The following is a 24,214-nucleotide window of genomic DNA, read 5'->3' as shown; positions in this document are numbered from 1 at the left end:
GCAGTCACTATACGAGCACTGTAAGTGCTAAATTAGCACTTCATTTTTACAGTGTAGACTCGTCATGAAATGGCAAGCAAGCTCCTGATTCCACGGATAAACACTTCAATTTCAACTGTCAGTTGCTGATAATCAACAAAAATTATCCAGATTTCCTTACAGAAATTTAGGTGAGTATTCCAGCTTACTGAGTGTTCCAATATCTCTCAATTCCTAATTAAATCAATATCGTAGTCAATCCAAATAACTTAACACGTGCACCAGATCCGCTTCGCTGCATTGCTAACGTGCATTCTCCGCGCCCCACGCGTCTCCGCCACACGGCTCCTCTGACGTTGAAAGCTCAAATGCTCAAATCATTGTTTCCACTTTAAGTCACACCACTACATCACTTCAAATTCCTCCGGCAATTCCTTCCAACTCCATTGGCACTAATTCACCTCACCACATCAACACTAACTTCCCCATCCTATATAGCTCCTCTGTACAAAATTCCAATTTAGATCTTTCTCCGCATCCATTTCATCTCTAATTCCAATTTCCATCCTGGTTCCTCATCACAAATCCATATAAATCATTCCTCATCCATTTCATCACTAAATTCCATCCAACATGATCCTGGTTCCTATTCACAAATCCAAGTAAATATCCTTCTCATTAATCTTCTATTTCTCGAAGTTTCTCCTACTGGGGCCTCACCTGCTAACTAGGTTAGCGTGGACATCTCGAGCTCGATAGCAAGGTTCGTTTTCTTGGAGTACAAGAGTGATATTGAATATTTTTTCCCTTTATCTTACCATTTATCTTAGCTTAAGATCATAACTATCGTCACATCATCAATCAATCATCACTACCCAATCGGTCACCTGGTAAAGTTAAAATAAATGATCCATAAAGATTCAACATCGTAGCATCACTAATCACTAATCTTACTTGCTTTCTCACGAGTGCATTGCGCAACTAAATAAATTATCGTCTGAAGAATTTGAAATAAAGTTCAATGAACTTTATTAAGCCAATTAAAATATTTACATTCCAATCATGACTTGAAAGACGTCAACTTTGTAACTTGCAACACATTGAATATTTCATCATAAAAATGTATCGAGTTAAAGATTCGAGCGTACTGTATGTACATGTACTATAATTACTTTATAACTTGCAATGTAAGTCTATTCCGGTTAATAATCTGTACATTTAATCTAAACTTTAAGAAGTTGATAACTACGAAGGTTATCTGAGTAAACTATATAACAAGTACAAATCTTATTTCCATAGTCATGAATTTCAAGTGCAGAAATTAAAGTATACGGGAGGTTTGAGTGAAACTGATAGAATTTGGGCCAACCAAAATAACTGAATGCATTCAAAACAATGCTAGAAATGAAGTACCCAATTCTATTTTTTTTCTATTTTTTCCTATTCTAATTCCGAGTATAAAATACTTCCTAACTTAGTTCAACTTGACTCCGTGGAAGAGTGTCTAGGTCGAGTATTTGTAGAAACTTTTAAACTGTTACCTCTGAACCTTGGCCCAAGCATGGACCATACTACGAAAAGTTACCTAGAACTTAAACTTTTCTCTCGTCTTTCAATCAGAGGGACGTGGGTTCGATTCCAAGCCATGGCGTGTTTTCCTTCAGCAAGAAATTTACCTACATTGTGCTGCACTCGACCCAGGCGAGCAGAATGGGTACCCTGTAGGATTATTCCTTGAATGCGTTAGCGCCTATACATGTATACGGTGGCTCAGCTACAGCCAGGGTAATAATGTGATGCCAAGTATCAAGCGCAGTGGAGTATATGCAATTATAGTAGCTGCGTTGTACAATTGAAACATATTATCATTAACAATCCAGCAAATGTAAGAAATCCTCAATTCATAACGTTTAAACTCCATAGCCTATCTTCCGAAAACATAAAACCATCTTGTCCACAAAGTCTCCAACCAAATCAACCCCTCCAGGAGTCATTTTAATCTGCCCCTCCAGTCCTTACATAATCCTCCACTCAATCTATCAGTGCAAGGATTTGTAATAAGCTAGAATCCAACAGGCTTTGTGGAACATCGGACCATGGACCTACTACACATGATGGAACTGAGTTCCTGTAAAAACCACTACGTCCACGGGCTCAAGTCTAACTTACAATGTAAACTCTCAAAGCCCAAAGTCGCCGACAAACTTCAATTATAACATTTCCTATCCACAGCAGAGTATTAGCAAACTCTCAATTCTAACTTTCCTATGAAACTATCACAAATAAATAAATAAATGTCCTTTCCAACTACTTGACCTTATTCAGTTTCTGTAAAACCACTACGTCCACGGGCTCAAGTCATACATATATAACTAACTAAATTGTAGTCTACTTTACTGAACTTTCTTGACTGGGTCCCCTATCACAAAACTTAGCAATGATCGTAGAACGATTTTCTACGATTGATTCCATTGACAACAATGAACAATCAATCGTGAAAATCAAGCGTACGATCAATCGCTAACCTTTGTGTTACGGGACCATGGTCTCTAACTATTAGAATATCCTGTAGTAACAGACTTTTCCTTACTGCCAAGAAAAATTTCAGGAAGTTCTCTGTTACCAATATTTGTTATGATTCATCTTTTTCGAATGTACAACAATTCATCATTTAAAGCTTGATGAGATTTTGTTTTAGATCACTACGTATGTACAACATCAATAATAATCATCTTAATGACAGTTATGAAGTCACTTCGTATTTACAGCATTAATAATCATCTTAATGATTATCTTGATATCGTTTATACATATTTACAACATTAATAATAATCATCTCAAACAACGTCTATTTCACAGCAATAATAATGATTTTAATGATTATTATTCTACGAGGCAGTGCACTTGTTTAACCAGACGTTTGCTTCGCCATGACTGAAATCTCTTTGAATTGCAAGAAATAAAAGAAAGAAAGAAATAATTATATTACATAGGTTATGTAGATTCGAATCAGTGATAGGTCAATACGCCATCACGTGACCATAGCTGCGAGGATCGCATTTGTTATATTCTAGGTTTTGACGTCACGTCAGGGAATATACTGCATTGTATTTTCAATTGCGGCGTTATATTCACTAAGGTGACGTCACTGGCTGTATACAAGTTGCGTAACAAGGTAGTTTATTTATTGTACGCGCTAATGTTAACGCATCGATTGCATGAAGAACGCGCTTGATGTATTTTCAAAAAAAAAATCTATTATGACGTAGATGGATCAGAGCTGTATCAAGAATTTCGGGTTTGAGCCAGATGATGAATGCAATTTCTGATGGCGAATCCACATAGACTATATAATATAACAGATATTGCCTGGTCTATCGTTTTAATAAATAACATTTCAACTCCCCTCCGAAGCTATATTTTTCCCTTGGGATAATATTTTCCCTCAGCGCTGCGCGCTTCGGGCAAAATATAATCCCTTGGGGAAAATATAACTCCGTCGGGGAGAGGAAATGTTATATTCAAACTCTAGGTAGGCAATATCTGTATAAAGTCTAAGTCATGCTACCTCTGTTTATATCATACGTTTCGAATTATAAATGTCCAAAGCAACAAATCTGGAACAAGCCAAGAAAAAATGCAATCAACATTGCAAGCAATTCATAAGCGATCCAAAACATCAAGCGCTCCAACCAAATTCGTGTGACTAAATATCAGTAACGTCACAGACAAGCAAAAGCTCTTATCTCAGAGAATGGCTTTTCCAGATTGGTACAAATAAACATGTAAATATTTTATACATCATGAAAAGAAAAAGAAGTGACTGCAAGGTTTGTACACATTTCAATTGAATCAAAATGTAATAGATCAAATAACTTCTTATGTCAAATTTAAACATCACAAGAAGAGGTCTCCGTGACAATATATTTACTTGACAAGTTTCGACAACTTATCTTATTGTCTTCTTCCTATCTTCTTGTCCCAAACATGTCGACTTGACAAAGTTTTTACAACTCGTCATTTTATCTTTTCGTCCCAAACAAGTTGACTTGCTAATAGTTTCTGTAACCCACCTTCCTGTCTTCTTATCTCATCTTCTGATTGGCAGTTGTAAATTTCATCAGAGCAAGTAGAATAGCGGGTATGATTCTCATCATAACACATTTGATATACATTTACCTTACACAAAAGACGGTGACGGTCGTTACATATTTTCCATCTCGAAAACTAACTCCATGATGGTTGCAGCAGTTCCCTGGATCGTATATTTTGTCAAATTTTCAATACTGGACGAGGATAGTGACGAAACGGCGAGAAACTGGTGTATCAGTTCACGTGACGTGACGTCACCCTTCTCTCCTGGCAAGAAACTCTGCGCTGGCGTAACCAAGCATCCCTACTCCTAGAGCACACACCAAGATTGTCAGTTTGATCCACACACAGAGGAAATTACTGTAGGCAAAGGCCATGGTGAAGCCGACGGACTCCCACAGACGATAGTTGGAGAAGGCCTGCTCCTGCTGATCACGGAAAAGAATGCCATAGAGGGCTGTAGAGGAAATAAAATAAAACAGAGAGAAAAAGGCCAATGCATTTGTTCTATTCAATTAAATTTTAAAATTTAGCCGGACGTACATTAAAACGAAATGAAACAAATAAAATAAGAAATAAAATGAAAATACAAATTAAATTAAAAAAAATCGTAGATTTGTACTGAAGGCTGTAGCTTTTTTACTCATTTATAAATAACTTTCCAAATTTTTGTTAAAAAGGGATCATGAATGATTCTTAATATAACACCAATGTGCTGTATATTTATTTAACTTTGTGTGAAAATTTATTAAGCAAACACGCTTATTTTACCCCCCCCCCAAAAAAAAATGGTTATCCCGTTTGACATGATTTAACCAATGACGAATAAATTTTATTCAAACTTTTTCTTAGAAACTGTATTCCATCATAAGTGTGTTGGTGCTATGGACATGATGGAAGTGATTCTCCTTGATCAACTATGGTTAGGAGCCTAAAGTAAAGCATCTTTCCCCTTCTTTTTATTTTTTTCCTCTGATTCTCTACTTGAAAATTCATAGGATCGGCACCCCCCCCCCCCCGTGGTGCCAACCCCTAAAAATCTTTCTTGAAAATAAGGCAGGAACGGTCGCCTCCTGCCCTCCCCACGTAGCCCAACCCCGAAGGATGACTCTCCAGGAGACAAGCACCATGATTGGTGCTGCTGAATAGGGCTTCCCCCTGATTAATTTAGGGAGTTTCACAAGTATTATTTTTAATTATGTATTGTTACTTGATTTTTGTTATCAACAGATATACAGTACAAAACAAAATGTGTGTTTCTATCATTACAATTCAGTTGAGTCTGCCAGATGGCATCACCGACACCCCACAGGGCTGCTATCACGAAGAAAACAGGGAGCTGGTCAGAGAACGGTTCCCAGACGAAGAGAGCGACGATGAGGGAGACGTTGATGAGGGCACCGAGGCAGAAGAAAGGAATCTGACCGGTGTACTTGACCAGGCGTCCGATGAGTACAGAGCAGATAGCGTCGGCCAGCCCGTAACAGATCATGACGTACCCCACCCAGCCAACGCCCAGGCTGCAGGTGACATAGGACTAGGAAGATGTGTTGGCAAAACAAAAGAATGTAATACTAATACCAATGATAGCAAAGATAATAATACAAAAATAAATAATTAGTAATTCTACTACTTCTACTACTACTACTACTAATACTACTACTACTACTACTACTACTACTACTACTACTACTACTACTACTACTACTACTTCTACTGCTACTACTACTACTATACTATTATTAGTACTACTACTACTACTACTACTACTACTACTATACTACTACTACTACTACTTCTAGCACTGCTGCTGCTAATAATAATAGTAATTATAGTAGTAATACTACTACTACTAATAAAAAAAAAAAATGGTCATAATGATGACAGAGATGGTGAAAACAATAGTGATGATGATGATGACAACCCTTCCCACAAGGCTCAACATCGTTGTCGCCCAGTGGATTAGTCTCCGGAATTTGGAACAGAGGGTCGTAGGTTTGAATCCCAGCCATGGTGTAATTTCTTTCAGCAGTGATTCATAGTGTGCTGCACTCGATAACCCAGGAGAGGAGAATGGGTATGCCTGACAGGAATTAATTCCTTGAAATGCTTGTGCGCTGACGGCTGACAGGATGAAGCCGCGTTCTTCGTGTTCTTTGGAAGCGCATAGATACGTTATGTGCCCAGTAAAAGAACATCGTTATTATTATTGCTGTTGTTATTATTATTATCATTATTGTTGTCATCATTAGTAATACTCATTTTATCATTATTATTGTTATTATCATCAAACGGGTTTGGTAAGACACGAACCTTTGTAAAGTCGCCTGCGATGAAAGCTTGCTCCAATCCACTGAAGATAGTAAGAGGAATGATAGCGATCATCTTTTTATCCTTCATCAATCGCGCAGTGGCGAAAAATAAGTCCAATGTTCCTTGGTCTTTGATTTTTTTGCTTGCGCCAAGGTTGTCGACGAAGACGACGACGATGATGACGGCGATGATGCCGGAGACAAGATAGATGCTGAGTAAGGTGTAGGTTAAGCTCGTTTCGGGAGGATCGCAATACGTTCCGTTATCATCTCCAGTCTCTGAGATTGGGTGGAAAACAAATTTTTAAGATACATCGAAAAACATACTTCACGATATGACACTTTATGTTAGTCTGTTATGTATCCAAGTAATACTACGGCAATAATGCCCTTCAAAAGCGTCAATCACTTGGTTACAATCTGATTGTAAGACATTGTCAACTCCTAATATAAGTGTTCAAATTGCTTTTCACAGAAATAATTTGTAAATGTTACTGCAATGCTTACAGAGCAAAATGCATACCAAATGACGTCATGAGAAAATCCAGACGCCAAATGGGAGCGCGACAGTGTAAAATGTCCGTAAACACAAGTAATCGAGGGAACGAGTCAACCGAGCTCATCACATATTTGTTTTCCTTTTCGTGAGGACATTTTTATGGTTGAAATGGAAGAATTCGGTGCTGCGTACAGCCGTGGTGATAATGAGTTTTCACACCGCCACGCAGCACAAATTCAAGAACACAGTCAATATATTGAAAAATGCCCGTCAATGACAATGAAGAGCTGAGAGAGATCTTGGTCGAAAATTATTGTTGAACCGGAACAGCATATTAGTCGATTTGACAGTCCCATAGGCTCAATACACCAACCTAGAAAAGTTCTTTCCGATGAAGTTTTTTTCTTGATTCGTGTTCCTATGGGGTCCTAAAACAAATTCAGCTTGGTTGCCCAAAGTTGCCCTTTGGGCAATTTTGCTAATTTGCATATATCCACAATGGCCGCCAGATGCCATCTTAAAAACTTAACTTTTGAACCCCTTGCCCCAAAATGATGAGTAATGACTCTCTTTAGGGGTTTAGGAGTGTGTAGAATCCATTTCTATAATCATTTTTGCAATATAAGGTCATCTTCATGTCAAATCAAAGATGGCCGCCAGATGCCATCTTGAAAAATTGACTTTTGATCCCCTTGCCCCATAATGACGAGTAATACCTCTGTTTAGGGGTTTTGGGGTGTGTAGAATCTCTTTCTGCTATCTATTTTGCAATATAATGTCATCTTCAGGTCAAATCCAAGATGGCCGCCAGATGATACCATTTTGAAAAAAAATTTACTTCTGAACCCTTTGTCCAAGAATAATGAATAATACCTCTTTTCGTGAGTTATTTGATATGTTGATTCCATTTCTGTTAATAATTTTGCAATATAGGATCATTCAGATAAAGAAAAAAAAAGATGGCCGGTAAACGCCATATGAAAAAAAAACTATCCCCCGAGACTATTGAACCTTGAAGAAGTACTCTCCCAAAAATCGGACATGCTGTCCTAAAGAGATTACTATTATGTGTAGGAGCTCATGTAAGGGTATTTCAGTAAGAATGATTCATTTCTTTTAATTTCTCCATTTTCAGTGGTCAATAAAGTAAGGTCTGATATGGTAAGATGGTTGATATATTTTGTCATTTACCGCTCACCTTGGAATGAAATCATTCAAGGTTTGGGCTATGACCTATTTCGGGAGTTCTCATAGTTATTTTTTTATGTCCAGCCATATTTTTCTAGTGAAAGGACTTCAAAGTATTATTTTTAACTAAATAGTGATTTCTCAGTATTTTTCAGAAAATCTGTTAACTTATTACCTTCCTTTATAATTATCATTGGACTTTTCGTCCTGACAAAAGCCTTTGACTTGGTCAGCACGAGTGCACTTTTTAGCCTCCTGTAGAAGACAGGCTCCCCAAGACTGATCCATGGTCATATCATTCCATGTCAACAGTTTGCTACAATGCTGGAACATCTTGTAGCTTCCCTCAGTTCATGTGAGCAGTGGCGTGAAGCAATTAGGCTGCGCCTGGCCCTGACACTCAGGATCTTCTTCTCCATGCTTCCCCAGTATGCACTTGGCGAATGCACATAATGCATCTACATATCCGTACCAGAGCAGATGGAAAACTCTTCAACATCGACCGGCTACGTGCCAAAACAATGGTCAGGATGGTTCTCATTCGTGAGATGTCGCCCCTGCCTTTCATAAAGAAGCTGGAGTAGGCCTACAAGACCTAGTCATACAGCCGCCTGTTTTTTGCATGTAGGCCCCTACATGATGGAAGGAGTTTGGATGACCCATCAGCCTGTAAGACAGAAATCCTGATCGACTCAAGACACTGACTGTCCTCCAGATATCTCTATCAACACCACACACTCGTTTGGTTGTGGTGGACTCCTTACCAACCTTGCATTGACTATCTGTCTCTAGTTCCCTTTCACTGGACAACGAGATAAGCACCAGGATAGGAAACTCTGTCACAACCATGGCTAAGCCCCTGAACGGAAATAAGTCCTGGAAAACGTACGCCGATCAAGAAAAGCGGCTAAACACCTTCCATGCCAGCTGCCTCGGACGTATCCTACACATTAAATGGCAGGACAGAGTGAAAAAAACAAGCCCGGAATATAAGGCCCTTCAGCGCACGAACATGCTGGCATCCCCAGCTTATGACTCATGTTCGCCGGATGAAACTTTAGTAAATCCTTGAAGGGATTCGCTAATGTAAGGTGAGCTGTGTGACTGGTCCCCTGATAGATCACCTCCGTTATAAACACACCTGCAAACGTGACATAAAACCTGCCGGCATAAACACTAACACTTGTGAAGATGTAGATGATAGTCGCCATCTATCGAGAGCTACTAAGTACAGGGGTCAAGACGTCAGAAAATAATCGGAATTCTACATTTGCAGGCCAAGGACCAAATAGGAAGGCTAGGGCAGCATCTCCATCTGAACCTGTCTCAGCGCCATGCTCCCTCATCTGTACAAAATTTGCTTTAGAGACTGCCACTCTAGAGCGGAGCTCTACAACCACTCTCGAAAATGTAATACCTAGCGCGCTACACCATCGTCTTTTGAGACGAACTGATGCCTACCTATCATTGGACACTTTGATTTAGTGAAAATATTTCAAATTCAAATAAGACTTTACAGCCTCTTCAGTACAAAAGTATGGATGGACATTAAAAAAAATACAAATACAAAATTTATCATAGCCGAAACATAAAGAGGATTCTCTTTTAGGTGAGCAGTAAATGTCGAACGTCTGACAACATCTCAGATCTGCTTCCCCTTGAGCTAAAAATTGAGAATTAATTAAAAAAAACAGTATTCTTACTGAAATCCCCTTACATAAGTTCTTACACTACAAGCCTCGGAAAGTAATTTTTCAAGATGGCGCTTGGCGGCCATCTTGGATTAGATCTGAAGATTATTCTTTGTTGCAAAATTACATCAGAAATTGAATCAACATACCAAATGACTCACGAATATAGATATTATTCATGCTTCTGGAGCAAAGGGTTCAAAAGTTAATATTTCAAGATGGCGTCATCTGGCGGCCATCTTGGATTTGACCTAAAGATAACCTTATATTGCAAAATAGATAACAGAAAGAGATTTCACACACCCCTAAAGCACTAAACACAGGTACTACTCATCATACTGGGGCAAGGGGTTCAAATTCAATTTTTCAAGATGGCATCTGGCGGCCATCTTGGATTTGACCTGAAGATGACCTTATATTGCAAAAATGATTATAGAAATGGATTCTACACTACCCTAAACCCATAAAAGGAGACATTCCTCATCATTTTAGGGCAAGGGGATCAAAAGTTAGGTTTTTAAGATGGCATGTGGCGGCCATTTTGGATTTATGCAAATTAGCAAAATTGCCCAACCGGCAACTTTGGGCAACAAAGCTGAATTTGTTCTAGGACCCCATAGGAACACGAATCAAGAAAAAAACTTCATCGGAAAGAACATTTCTAGGTTCGAAAAATGTCAAATCGACTATATCGTCCTTATTGTGGCTGACGAATAATTGTAAATAATTATGCCGTTTTATCCAAAGTTCAGGACGAAAATTGGTGAATAAATTAAGCAGTTTTGTAATGGGGAGCGTTTCATTAAAGGACTTGTCAGACGTTTTATCTGACAATTACCATAGTAACGCTGCTTCTCAGTCAATCCAAATCGAGGAAAGTTGATGAAACGCTTCCCTGGACTCTGGGCAAACGACAGATCTGCGCACCTTTTCGTCAACTCCGAAACTTTGGACGAACTGCTGTTCCGGTTCACCAATTTTCAAAAAGGTTCTCTAAACTGTTTTTTGTCATTAGATGGACATTTTCAAGACATACACTTTGTTCTTGAATTCGTTTTGTCTGGCGGTGTGGAACCCAGTGGCGTAGCTACGGGGGGGCCTGGGGGGGGCACGTGCCCCCCCTGAGATTTGGTGTGCCCCCCCAGGTGCCCCCCCTGAAAAAAATTGGCAGAGCAAAAAAAAAGGAAAAAGGGAGAAAGAAGAAAAGAAAGGAATAAGAAAGACAGAAGAAAAAAAAGAAGAGGAAAATAAGAGGAAGACGAGTGAATAAAATAATGTAAGGGGAAGACTTGCAAAAAAAAAACACAAATCTTTCATGTTACTATATAAAATTTTTGCTTGCGCTTCGCGCCAGAATTGCCTGTTCAATGAGATTCATATCTTCCTCAATAGGCTGATATGGAGCAAGTTTTGAAGTCAATATACAAAACATATTTTAGCTCGGACATCGAGCTTTCATTCTTTTTTTTCATTTACAAATTTAAGTGCTCTGTAAAATGTCCGTTTTATGGTCTACATATCAGCATTTCAAGCTCATGCTGTGTGGTCACATTGTTTGATTTGCCAAGTTCCTATTGTCTACGTGTATTCCATAATGTTCCATTAAACAAATGTATTCAGAATGCCCAGATTCTAGGTCTAAATATAAATCATGCGAGATTGCCTGCATGTTCTTTATTTAAAATGTACTCAAATTATCCAGTTTCACATCAGAATATCAATAATTGTCTGCTCACGCTTCACGATCGCATTATTAATGATACCCAATTAACTATATCCTATTTATGATTTACAAAATATGAATAGAGTGTCCCGCTTTTAGGTCTAAAATCACAATTTTCTTCCTCTCGCGCTTCGCGCTCGCATCAGTTGTTTAGTTACATACCTATCCCATTTATTAATACAAAAAGTGCTTAGAATGACCATTTCTTAGGTCGGAATGTCAAAAAAAAATTCCTCGCGCTTCGCGCTCGCATTATTGAAATATATACCGTCTTCGTGGGTAACTGTAAGCAGTCCTTAAGAGGTCCCTTTTCGATAATGCTAGAACAGTTAATAAAAATTTCTGCTCGCGCTTGGCGTTCGCAGTAACCATCTACAGTAGTTACATACGAATCTTGTTCAGGATCACATATAACATTGCCCAGAATATTAAATTTTCAGGACAAAATACATGAAAGAAAAAAAAATCGCTCGCGCTTCGCGCTCGCACTTTTTATAAGGCTCATGAGATTACTTCATGTTTATGTTGTTTAATAAGAATAAAACTAAGAAGTGACTGATCGGGGAAAATATAGGTGAAGATAACTTCGGGCCCCCGTCCCCTATTGCCGAAAGTCGGATCCGCCCTTGTGACACATACACACACACCGGAAAAAATGGTGCCCCCCCTGAAAAAGCAAGGACCCCCCAGTGCCCCCCCAGGAAAAAAATCCTAGCTACGCCACTGGTGGAACCTCGCTATTAACTCTGATGACTGACTTAGATTAGCGATCTATGGTAACAAGGATTGTGAATTTACCAACATAGCAGTCCTGTGAACCACATTTGTATTCAGTGTCGTTTTTACCGTCAATAGACGTTTCTTCTCTGAAGACCAGAGATGAAATGAGATTTCCGAGAATCTGCGATGACTGGAAGAAGAAGAAAAATATACCCCAGAATCGAGAGACAATGGACGGAACAGTCTCTCCTGATAAGGGGGGAAGGAGATGGTATAAAGGTAGGAAACAAGAATAAAACATAGGAGGGAGAAAAAAGAAACAAACATACAAATTCATTTCATTGCTTTTCTATTTCATTTATTGATTGCTCAGTTGGTAGAATGGGAGTTTCGGACTCCGGTGACCCGGGTTCGATTCCCACTTGGTGCTAGTGCCCTTTGGTAAAAAGCATTAATCCTCATTACCAGGCCCCTCGGAAAGGACCTAAAGCGGTTGCTCTGGTTGCTTACAAGCCTTCATGCTTTCTTGGCAATTAGATGAAAAAAAATCACCACCATTCACGATTTTTTGCAGCTTTTTCACAATCAATAAAAAATAGAATAAACAGAGTACGTACAGAATATATTTGATAACCAAAACAATGGGCGAGGTTCTATTTTCTATGAAGTTTATTAAACAAGGTTGCAGGGGTTGCGATTATTGTTAAGGGTAGCTTCAATGCGTGACAACCCTTGGAAGTAATAGGGAATTATATTTATATCAACTGTTCATAAGATATCGTCCGGTAAAATAAATGAATGAAAAGTATAAAAAAAACTCAGAAGCAAGAGTGGACATAAAAATATTAAAGTAGAAGTAGAAGCATTGTCACTAATCTCAACACTCGAAGGTAACCATGTCAATATCATCACATACCTGTCAGCTTAGAATACACTCCTGCAGTGGTTGTGAGATATGTGCTCTTGGCGGTCCAGAGGGGTGCGGCACCGAGCCCCAGGATGACCGAAGCGGGTATGAGAGTCGCCCAGGAAGGGTAAAAGTTTGCTGCTGTGTACAAGGCGTAGGTCACCTGACTCACCACAAGCGTCCATTTTAATCCAAGATGGCGGATCATAACGGAAGGGACAAACATGGCTGACAGTGCCGAAAAGGGGATACATTAAATAGATTTAGTAATATCAATAATGAATAATGAATCATATGGCACTTTTACGGCAGATAAAATCTACGAAAAAAGTTTTAAAGTGACAGCAAATAATTGTGAGAAAAAGGATGTAGGCCCGCATATAAATAAGTAAAAACAATATTCACTGTTTGTCAAATGAACACATATGTACCTATTTGTATATTGGAAACAAATTACAGATGTGCTTAATGAATCTGCAGATAAAAAGAAAATTACATGTATATTATACTGAAATTAATGAAAAAAAATGTTGGATTTAATGTGCACGCTCGGCTAGGAGAGGCGGAGCGAGAACAATTTCATTTTTTCAAGTGATAAAAGTGGTGAAAAAATAGAAATGAACAAAAAGGGGACAGAGGGGTAGAATGGAGCAAAGGAAGAGATAACTGATTTTTCTTTTCGTGAAACAACACAATCATTTTTAGACTCAAATATCTTTATACCATGTGTCATCTTAGCTCGCCTATCCTAATTCAATAACACAGTCGCTGCTAATTACATTTGGATTCAATGATAATTTCAATGATATCTTTTGAAATATATGTAAGTTCAATCGTAAGATCCTATAATGCAAGGAAAACCTGATTTCTATACTTCTTTTCAATGTGTACACTGACCCATTTCAGGGTCAGCGATATCAGGCCGTGGTATTTTGATGGGAGGAAGGGAGAGGAGGGGGACATGGCGACCAAACAGCCATGTAATTTCTGAAAGATAACTGATGGCACGAGAAAAATGAATATCTTACTTGTTGTCCTCATCACCAAACGAATTAATCATTCCACTGCTTACACGGCCCAGAATACACGTTTTTCAAATACTCTTCTTTATTCATTCTCTATATCTCCTTCATATTCCTTCCCCTTCCTTATCCCCTTCTCTCTAAAATATGTTTCGCCTTTAATAGTTACACCAATTTTATCGGTGCAGGTTAGATAGTCATTGTGACCGGCAATTCCCGCCCTCTACCCCATGACGACATCTCTGAAATCAAGTTCCTACCTGATACGATGAGAGTCCCATATATGACGCTGAGAGAAGCGAGACCTAGTCCCTCATCGCAGTTGATACTGCTCTGTAGGTTAGAGAGCGCTTGGAACGCCGTGAAGACGAAGAGGAAAGAGCTGCTGATGATGAGGAGATTCTTGTAGATCCTCCTCCCGGTCCACGACGACGCGAGGCCCTCATCGTCGTCCAGGTCGTCGTCCTTGATGACGGTGAACTCTGTCTTCGGCATCCCTGTGTTTTGGTCGTTGTCTGTCTCGACCTGCTGCTCGTATACGCCCTTAACCTTGAGTTGTTCTGGAAGCGTAGATTCATCCAATTCGGATGTTTCTATATCATCGAAAACGAAGAGAGAAAAAACCCTACTATTTGAATACAACGAAAACACACCAATGAGTGTTGGAGAGGACTACATCAAGCAAACCAGCGTAACCCAGAGTTATATAATTCAAACATCGATTATTTTGCAAGATCGACACATAGTTTGTGTTATATTCAGAGTAAACATGGTAAATTGTGTATGTACAGTGTACATGCTGATACATTGTGTTGTTTGCTAGGCCGTAGCATTCACAGTTTATAATAAAGTGTTAACAAAACGTACTTTCTTTTGCATTTTGTTAAATAATGCACCACGCAAAGCGCTGTGTAAGTCTAAATCGTTGACGAAAAATACCAATGGAACTCTTTTATTTATCCCGCTTTGGACCAATGCTTGATAGATTTGTTCAATCCTTTTTAATATCATTTTTGAACCCTTTACCAAAACCGGTACCACGCAGTCATTTCAAATACCGATAATTTCAAAATTGCTCTAAAAACCCATTTGTTTAAAATTGCATGCCTTCCAGTAGTTTCCTTTCATTGTCATGACTGTGCTTCTTTTATCCTTGTCCGTTCCTGCTCCATGTAATTTTTCTCTTATTTCCTTTTCACAGCGCCTTGAGCACATAATCAATGTGGGTTTTGCGCTTTAGAAATACTCTATATTATTATTTCCAAAACGCAGTTGTCAACATACTTACAGACATCCATCCATCCACACGCTCTCATAGGCCTATACCTACACCTTTGCATTATTGACACTTTTACAATATATACAAGTAACTACAATCATGACAATCATGCCAATAAAGAACAACGTGTAGACTCTACTCACAACTGATCGATGTTGTACACTGATTTATAACGAGTCCGACAAGTTTAACGTAGAATCCCAGACCCTGACTATCATCACTATAGATTCATATAAAATATAACTGACATAAGCAAAGGATTTGCTAGTAAAACAGAAGTGGTACCGGTACATCTATTGCGATATAAAACCAGCCTGATGTGATTTCTAGCTAGTAGGCCAACATCACGGGTCAATGCGATAGCAGAATGAATAATATCAGACCTTTCCAAACAATATTGTATAATTCATATGCTGCCCCAGTGGTATATTTTACTACTGTATGGAATAGTTGGTATTAAGTGAACAACGAACATAAATTCGGTCAAGAGGAGCCATGTTGTTTGGGCTACAAATTACATATAGTGTAAAGACAAATAAACAAAAAATCAATTAATTTTTTTTTATAGGATTGTATTATCTCAGTGGCGATTGATTTCCCTTCAATTAATCTTAATTTTGATCTCCTTCCTCGTCGTGTTCATCATCATCATCATCGTTACCGTCATCATCATAGTCGTCGTCATCGTCATCATCATCATCATCATCATCATCATCATCACCATCATCGTCATCGTCATCATCATCATCATCATTATTATTATTATTATTATCATAATAATCATCACCATCACCATCATTACTTTCATCATCACATCACATCATCATCATCATCATCATTATTATTATAATCATAATAATCATCACCATCACCATCATTACTTTCATCTTCACATCACGTCATCATCATCATCATCATCATCGTCATCATCATCATCATCGTCATCATCATCATCATCATCACCATCATCGTCGTCGTCATCACGATCATCATCGTCATCATCATTTATTGACACATCCATTAACATTATTCACTTCGGTCAGTATCGATATTAAATTAAGAAAAAACAACCCATATCTTTACGAAAGTGTTATAGGATAGGATATACCCCCTGCTTTCATGCCAATTAAATGATATCATGTATTGATTGTAATGGTATTGCAATTACACAATTATTTAATAAATCAGTAACAATATAACTACATGTTTGTGATGAAATAAAATTTACAGCCTTAATCCCCAAAGCCATCCCTCCCGTAGAACCAAGCCTAATAAAGTGACAAGAGTTTCAGATGTCAACTTACATGACGATGCGAGGGGGGGGGGGGTTAATTTGCATAGTTTGTGTTACTTTGAATATGTACTATTACTTCGATTGTATTTTGTTTATTTGTTGAACGGAAAATGAAAAATTCTAAATCTACTTCATGACTGATCGTTTTTAATTTTTCATAATTTCAAGGTCGCTCCCACGCCTAGTATGATATGACCTGGTGGGTGTTTCATAAAGCTGTTCTCAAGTTAAGAGCGACTTTAAGAACGACTGGTGATCATTTCTTGTGCTAAGTTATAATCACTATTAAATGTTTATTGGTGATTAATTAGCGCGTAAGAAGTGTCCACCAGTCGTTCTTAAAGTCGCTCTTAACTTACGAACAGCTTTATGAAACGGCCCCCATGATGTATTATGTGAAGTACATTTCGCTAAATACTCGAACTTTAGACCTACATGTATGCAGATAGTGTAACACATACAGTTGTATTTTCTCAAACCGTTTGCAATCGCCATGGTCGTCATTATATGAGACTACCAGTTGCAAAAACAGTATTGACAATCGGAAACAGCAATGCCAATTATTCAACTTGATGTTGTTTTTTTTATTTTTCTTACGATAGTTGGTACAAATGATCACCGGTGTAGGCCTATTTCGAAATGGGGCGGCGGGAACTCAGATAAGATTTATTTCCTTGGGCAGGATCCGAAGGTGACGTCATGAAAGAATAAAATAGCAAGGGTGCTCTAAAAAAAAAAAAATCATGTCCCCTCAATGAAAGGCCTACTCTTCTTTTTGTTCTTTCTCCTCCTTCTTCCTTTTCTCCCCTTCCGCTCATTTTCAATTCTTGAAAAATCAAAGGAGGAGCATAATCTCTGATATTATGTAATGTAATCCAAACATTATAATTTGCATAAATGAAGGTGGTAGCAGTGATTGGGGAATTTCTCGTGACGTTAGTGGGGGTAAAGTGCGTTCACAAAAAAAAGAGAAATAAAATAATTCGCAAAAATATTTATAGGAACTGATGTGTTTAAAATATGTCACCATGGGCATGATTTACTTTTTGGTCAGGACTAGTGAAGACATTAATTATCTCTTAATCTACCTCTTTTGATGCATAAATTGATTAACCAGCTGTATGCATATTCCTCAAGTGCAGTATGTAGGGAGCTTAAAAAAGGGCTGCTGAATTGTTAGGAGTTTGCACGCTCTTCTTTTTGGTTAATCCTTCTCTTTTCTGCTACACAGCACAGAGTCGACACAAAATGAGGTCGCTGCACTGTTAGGGAATAATTCACATTACTTTAAGGCGGACCCCAAGAAAGTATGCAATCATATTGCTTGGCGATAGGGGCAGGCAGTCAGATTATTGGTTAGAAATTGGGGTGTGTCAAGTACTGAGTTGGTGTGAGCAGGCTACCCTGCATGGGCAGATCCTATATTAACCTTGGTTAGGGAAGGTTATCTTCACCTCTTCTTGTATGTGAGATGTTGCTTAGGTGTCTGTAGTGTTGAGACCGATGTGAAAAAGGCTTAGAGATTCACCGCTTGCATTTTATTGGGTAAAAGTGCTCCATGAGAGTAATTATGTGTCCAACCAACATTAGGCATTTTGGGCATTTTTATTTATCCAGTGTGATGAAAATTTTGCCCATTCTAAAGTAATTGCTACTTATTTTTTGGGCCCTACTTGACGATACGCTTCCCGCATCGGGTAAAATACTGCCCCAAATTGGTTGGACACATAATTACCCTCGTGGTGGTAAAAACTTTACCCAATATTTATTACAGTGTACAGGATGGCAAATCCTTCACATTACTGCCCTCACACCATGCAGATCAGCAACAAGGACCGGAATTACCAAGATATCCGTAAGTATTGTACTTCAGTTTACTGAAACATAAGATCATAATTGCTGACATGGTATCCTAAATGTTGGTAAATACTGCAGAATTCTGATAAAAAAAAACACCAGGTGAATAAGGTGTTTGTTTGTCTTTATTTAAATTGTCCACTGGAAAAATGAATAGTTTTATACATATGTCTCCTGTAAATTCTGGATTATATAGAACGATTGTAATTTGATATTGATTTGATAGAGAGCATCCAAAGGTATGATTAATCGTGAAGTTTATACGGAAGTATGTTATCATTTAAGCAAGGGTAGTTAAGTAATATTGTTGCGTGATTATGAAAGGAAACTTTTTTTTTAATAAAACTTATTTCTTTAAAACAGTCGCACTTTGGGTTTGCTTCTTAGCTGGGCTAAGAGATTAAGTTCCATGTCTAGAAATACGACAGCGGCTCTGTGGCGGAATACCTACCACCAATTCAATTGGGACTTTGGGACTTCGACGGACTTGCCGTCAGCAAGGGCGGAAATCTCTCCCCAAAGAGAGGGGCTGGAAAATTTGACAAGCAAAAAATGAAAAAATAAAAAGGTAATCACCCCAAAAGTAACGTCATCTCGACCATCTCTGCCTATTTAAAAGTTGTTACGATACTGCAACAAATAATGAAAATTTAGTTTTAAATTTGATTTCCTTTTTTATTACAGGAAATAGATCATGTACTTAAACAAATTAAAACCAAACAATGATCTTACATCTATCTCTTAAAGTGTCAGATGTACAATCCAAGGTTATGATATAAATCCACTAAAATCCAAGTCGGTTGGCGAAGATTCCTTAAATTAAAAATGACAATGATGGCGATGATGAAACACGGTGAATAACAAGAGTCACTGTAGCGAGTTGAAATGTCCGTGAAGACGATGTTGATGATGAGTAACAGTTAATTTCAGCAATCCATTGGTTAAAAAGCGTTCATTAAAACAGCTTGATGATCTCGATGAGAACTGATAATTCCTCTCTCAAAGCAACTGCATGCAAACAGTTCATTGATGGCGTGCAAATAATTCCATAGAAGATCAACGTTGTATTCCAGTTGGAAATAAAGTATGCTCTCCGTATGCTCTAACATAAAGTCTGGCGTGAAACTCTGAGTTCTGATCTGATGTGATGATCTCCTTGAAGAAACTGCCAGCTTATATACAAATTATTCACTATTCTGGAAGCTTTTAGTATTGTCTACAAACATAACATTCTGCCAATTTCTAGAGCAGTCTAATTTTAGAAGACTCTTAAATGACCTCAGTGAAATTAACAATGTAAACAACATAGCTGATCCTATTGTCCTTTTCACTGCCACTAGGAGTCTATTGTCTACATTCTATATTGTTTGTAAATTCCAGAAATAACAAAGATTACTCCATCTCATTGATTAGACATACATGCCTAACGAAGATTTACTGAGACATTCTGGAATATTCTAAATCATTACATGTTATGAATATCCTTAAAGAGGAAATAAATAAATGAATGTTATTGCTCTAAAAATTCTTCTTATATATAACAAAGAAAAATGATTTTTAAGACATTTAGGTGCCCCACTAGAAAAGGAAATCAAGTTATAATGCCTAAACCTAAGACTGAAAATTGTAAGCGTACATTCATATATCGTTGTGGTAAATTATACAACAATCTACCTCTTTACATACAAAAATTGAACAACTTTTTAACCTATAAAAGAGAAATCCTAGAAAAAATCAGAACTGTGTAATGATGATTTCATGGGGGGGGGGGGGTATCTGAGCTTGCACTGCAAGTTCTTGCACCTTAACTTTTATATCTCTTAATATTAATTTGAAGTTGTCATACATATTGTAATGTTAATTTAAATAATTTTTTCCAGAGACCAAGGGGATGAACAGATGGGCTATATTAATAGCCCATCTGAAACGAGTCCTCCCTACGGTATGTATAAGTTTTGTATGTTGTATTATACTAATTATTTATGTTATGATTCTGTTATAATAATTTGATCTTACAATGTATATTCTATTTATATTCATATATTTTTATCGTGAATAAACCAAACCAAAACCAAACCAAATGATTTCGCTTTCATTTAGCACCTTTTAGAAATAAATAACTAATAACACATTCCAGATACGCTTCAACTTCTCAAAAAAAGTTTGGAAATCTGACTTTGATCAATGATTTCTCCTCGGTTTTAGTAAATATCAATGTGTATTAAATATCAATGAATAGATCATTTAACTTTCTTTAAAATGGTACCCTACATGATATGATTGTGGTTCACATGTAGGTGCAGTGCCTTGAAATGTGGTGCAAGATCAAAATTCAAGTTGCAAAATGACACAATATTGAAAGTCACTGTTCATTTTTTCGTGGTGATGAGTGAGTTTCTCAGCGGTTTCTTTTAATTGTTTTCATGCACCTTAAAATCAACATTAACATGGAATCAAACACAACTCTGCACAAGCAAACCCTTAACAAACAAAAAAACATGCATGGGTATTTCAAACCATGGTATCGCACAGAACCATCACTACATGAAACACACCAAAACATAAAAAATGAAGAAGCATGGGCTTGATTCGAATGGATTTAAAACTCTATTGACACAGACAAAAGAATCATGTTCTGTATTAACCCTTCACGACTATTTCTGCTCGTTTTGCAACTTTTCAATTCAGACCTCATCCAACACTTTTGAATCCTGCTCTTTTCGTGATGGCATGAACATAACAAGCATGGTATCATTTTAAAGATAATTAAATGATCTAACGAATGATGTCAAATATGCGTTGTATAAAATTGGGAGTTGGGAGAAATTAGAGGCCAAACTCAGATTTCCAAACTTTTTTGAGGGGTTTAATATATTTTCATTGTTACAAACTCACCTTTGCCGTTAGAACTGTCTTGTATCGTCATTTTGATCACAGTGATGATTCAATATCCAAACTCAAAGGCAAAATGCGTTGCTAAGTACGGCATGCAGATATCAGCACAAAACTATATATGATTTTGATACGCATGTAGCTCACATGTGGCAGAAATAGAGTTTAATTTGCCATCCGTATAGCCATTTTGTATCTCGATATCGTCCAAAGCTTTTGAAATTAAACGAAGGAATTGTCAAAACATGCAGAATTTAAAATGAACTTTGAACTGATATTCCTTGTCAAGCCTTTATTAGAACAACCGAACCTCTTAGGGCTAGATCCACGGGACGAAGATGTTTACCCTCTAAGGGGCGTCACTGTGTTATGGTGTATATGTTTCTTTATCTTAGAGTTGATACATTTTTAATCTGCGCTATCACAATGATCACATTTAGAATGATTGCATCGATTTTTATTGTTTTGATAACGATACGAACAATAATCAAGATCATAAATTAATGTTATGCATAATAAATAATGGCTTGGCAAAACATTATTCGTATATATAATACATGACATGATTCATAATTTTAATGACAACAAAACTTCAACTGTAAATTAAGCACTCCTCGTAAAAATATTAATCGAAAAGCAGAATAGATTTAATTTTAGGCCAATTTCAAATTTGACGTTAATCTCCCTAAAATAAATAAATATATATAATTCGATTACTTGTATAGCGCCCTCGCATGAAATTCACCACTGCGCTTTCGATTCGCAGTCATGATTCGCACACAACCTCTTTCAGAATCGCAATTTTTAATTGCAGGATTACCATAAAAAATAAAAACAGAACAAAACGAAACATCAGACAAGCAGATAACATGCTAACTGATACTGAATTCATCCCCCTCTCTCGCCATGCATAGGAACTAGTTAGGCAAGGACGTCTGATTTTCCACAAACACAATTGAGTTCAAAAGGTCTTATAGTGTTCTGGAAAATATGCAGGCAGTCATTGAAAGAACTTTGTAGACACAATATACCGCGGGGTAGCGGGCCTTCCAAATAACATAATTTTGTCACTCACAAACAGGGGGAGCCCGGATCGTGTCTGTACCACGCACTGTTTTTCAGCAGTAAACAGAAGTAGGTCATCCACCGAAACCCTTGTACCATTCCGACCTCCATGCTCGTACCAAAGGCCTGACTGCGGTCGTTAGACCAAGGAGAGTGATATCTCCTTGGTTAGACCTCATTGCATTTACAATGATATTAGGGAAAAACCAATTCAAAAGTGAACCTGATTTTGTAACCAGACAATGACGCGACAGGCCTACAATGTACGTATACGCGGTGGGCATCGTAGTCTATACATGTACTTTCATATCGATATGTCGTTCAGGTGCCGTGGCCGAGCGGTCTAAGGCGCCCGACTACACGGAAGTCCGGAGTTCGATTCCCGGCACGGCTATTGACCAATGCAATTTTATGATACATTGCTCCTTTATCTATCAGCAAACAAATGAAAATGATTATGCATTATTGATACCAACGTGCGCCCGTGTTAACAAAAAAAAAAGAAGAAAAAAAAAGAGTTAGTATCCTTGTATCTGGGTGCACCGAGGCCGCTAACCATTCGCAAACAGAGGCCCTCTTACAACCAACACTCACAATCAACTTCTGGCAATATTTAACATCACAATCCGAAGGATATGACTGGGCCTCAGTCTGTTAAAGGACAAGTCCACCCCAACAAAGAGTTGATTTGAAAAAAGGGAGAAAAATCCAACAAGCAAAATACTGAAAATTTCATCAAAATCGGATGTAAAATAAGAAAGTTATGACATTTTAAAGTTTCGCTTAATTTCACAAAACAGTTACATGCACATCCTGGTCGGTGTGCAAATTGGCAGACTGATGGCGTCACCCAATCACTATTTTTTTTGTATTTTATTAAATGAAATATGAAATATTCTAATTTTCTCCTCCTTGTCAAGTGAAAAAGTTTTATTTCTCCCTGAACATGTGCAATTACCATTATTTTAACAGTTTATGGTTAAGTTATGTTGGTCCTTATTGTCAAATCTGTAAAAATTGAAATATTGTATTATTCAAACAATAAAAAACAAAAGAAATAGTGAGTGATGGACACCATCGACTCTCTCATTTGCATATCGCTGAGTTGCGCATTGAACTGTTTTGTGGAAAATAAGCGAAACTTAAAATGTCATAACTTTCTTATTTTACATCCGATTTCGATGAAATTTGCAGCGTTATGTTTGTTTCATTTTTCTTTATCGAATCAAATCAACAATTTTCAGGGGTGGACTTGACCTTTAATAGCGCTCAATAACTTTTTTTGTGGCCTGTAGTAGGATGTGTACACTCACCCCAAAGACTGAAGTTATTTTATTCATACATTATATAATAATTGCATGGTTACCCATTATAGTAACAGGGCCTTTGTCTGCAGATGTTTCTTTGGTATATATAAATGCAAGACCTTGTTGGTTGTTATTAAAGGGGAATCCAACCCAAATAAAAACTTGTTTTTATAAGGAAAAGAAAAATCAGTTGATAGGTAAAAGTTTGAACAATATTGGACAAACAACAAGAAAGTAATGAATTTTTTAAAAGTTGTAAATATTGGTAATCACTATACCCATGGATACTTCAAATTGGCCGCATATGGGATGTCATAGTGATGTAAGGCAAGGACTACTCTTTCATGTACTCCAATACATATTATGGCTAAAATGTCATTTTTCCCA

General features: G+C 37.6%; 1 protein-coding gene across 4 annotated transcripts; it reads right to left on the bottom strand.

Moving 5' to 3' along the window:
* Nucleotides 1-992: 992 nt before the first annotated feature.
* LOC129279667 (protein unc-93 homolog A-like) lies at nt 993-22,339 on the bottom strand. Of its 4 annotated transcripts, none has more exons than XM_054915771.2 (7): nt 21,459-22,339; nt 14,394-14,726; nt 13,121-13,339; nt 12,283-12,453; nt 6,385-6,662; nt 5,341-5,608; nt 993-4,528 (listed from the first exon to the last, which is right to left on the bottom strand). In XM_054915771.2, exons 1-7 carry the CDS (start codon nt 21,487-21,489, stop codon nt 4,326-4,328), a joined length of 1,503 nt encoding a protein of 500 aa, XP_054771746.2. In that variant the 5' UTR covers nt 21,490-22,339; the 3' UTR covers nt 993-4,325. The 4 variants fall into 4 exon arrangements, with proteins under 4 accessions (XP_054771746.2, XP_054771747.2, XP_063967447.1 ...); XM_054915772.2 differs by lacking the exon at nt 21,459-22,339 and adding an exon at nt 15,556-15,758; XM_064111377.1 differs by lacking the exon at nt 12,283-12,453 and having other exon boundaries at nt 21,459-21,704.
* Between the last annotated feature and the right edge of the window lie 1,875 nt (nt 22,340-24,214).

Source organism: Lytechinus pictus, chromosome 16 (assembly GCF_037042905.1).
Source record: "Lytechinus pictus isolate F3 Inbred chromosome 16, Lp3.0, whole genome shotgun sequence".
Classification (NCBI taxonomy): domain Eukaryota; kingdom Metazoa; phylum Echinodermata; class Echinoidea; order Temnopleuroida; family Toxopneustidae; genus Lytechinus; species Lytechinus pictus.
This window is presented reverse-complemented; position numbering and strand designations above follow the sequence as displayed.

What these genes read in the sequence shown, in the direction of transcription:
- LOC129279667 (XM_054915771.2), bottom strand. Translation starts at nt 21,489, where the DNA reads ATGACGATACAAGACAGTTCTAACGGCAAAG. An exon ending in TGGGACTCTCATCGTATCAG is followed by an intron (nt 13,340 to 14,393) that starts GTAGGAACTTGA and finishes CGGCACTGTCAG; the next exon opens with CCATGTTTGTCCCTTCCGTT. An exon ending in CTGGCAGACTCAACTGAATT is followed by an intron (nt 4,529 to 5,340) that starts GTAATGATAGAA and finishes TTTCCTCTACAG; the next exon opens with CCCTCTATGGCATTCTTTTC.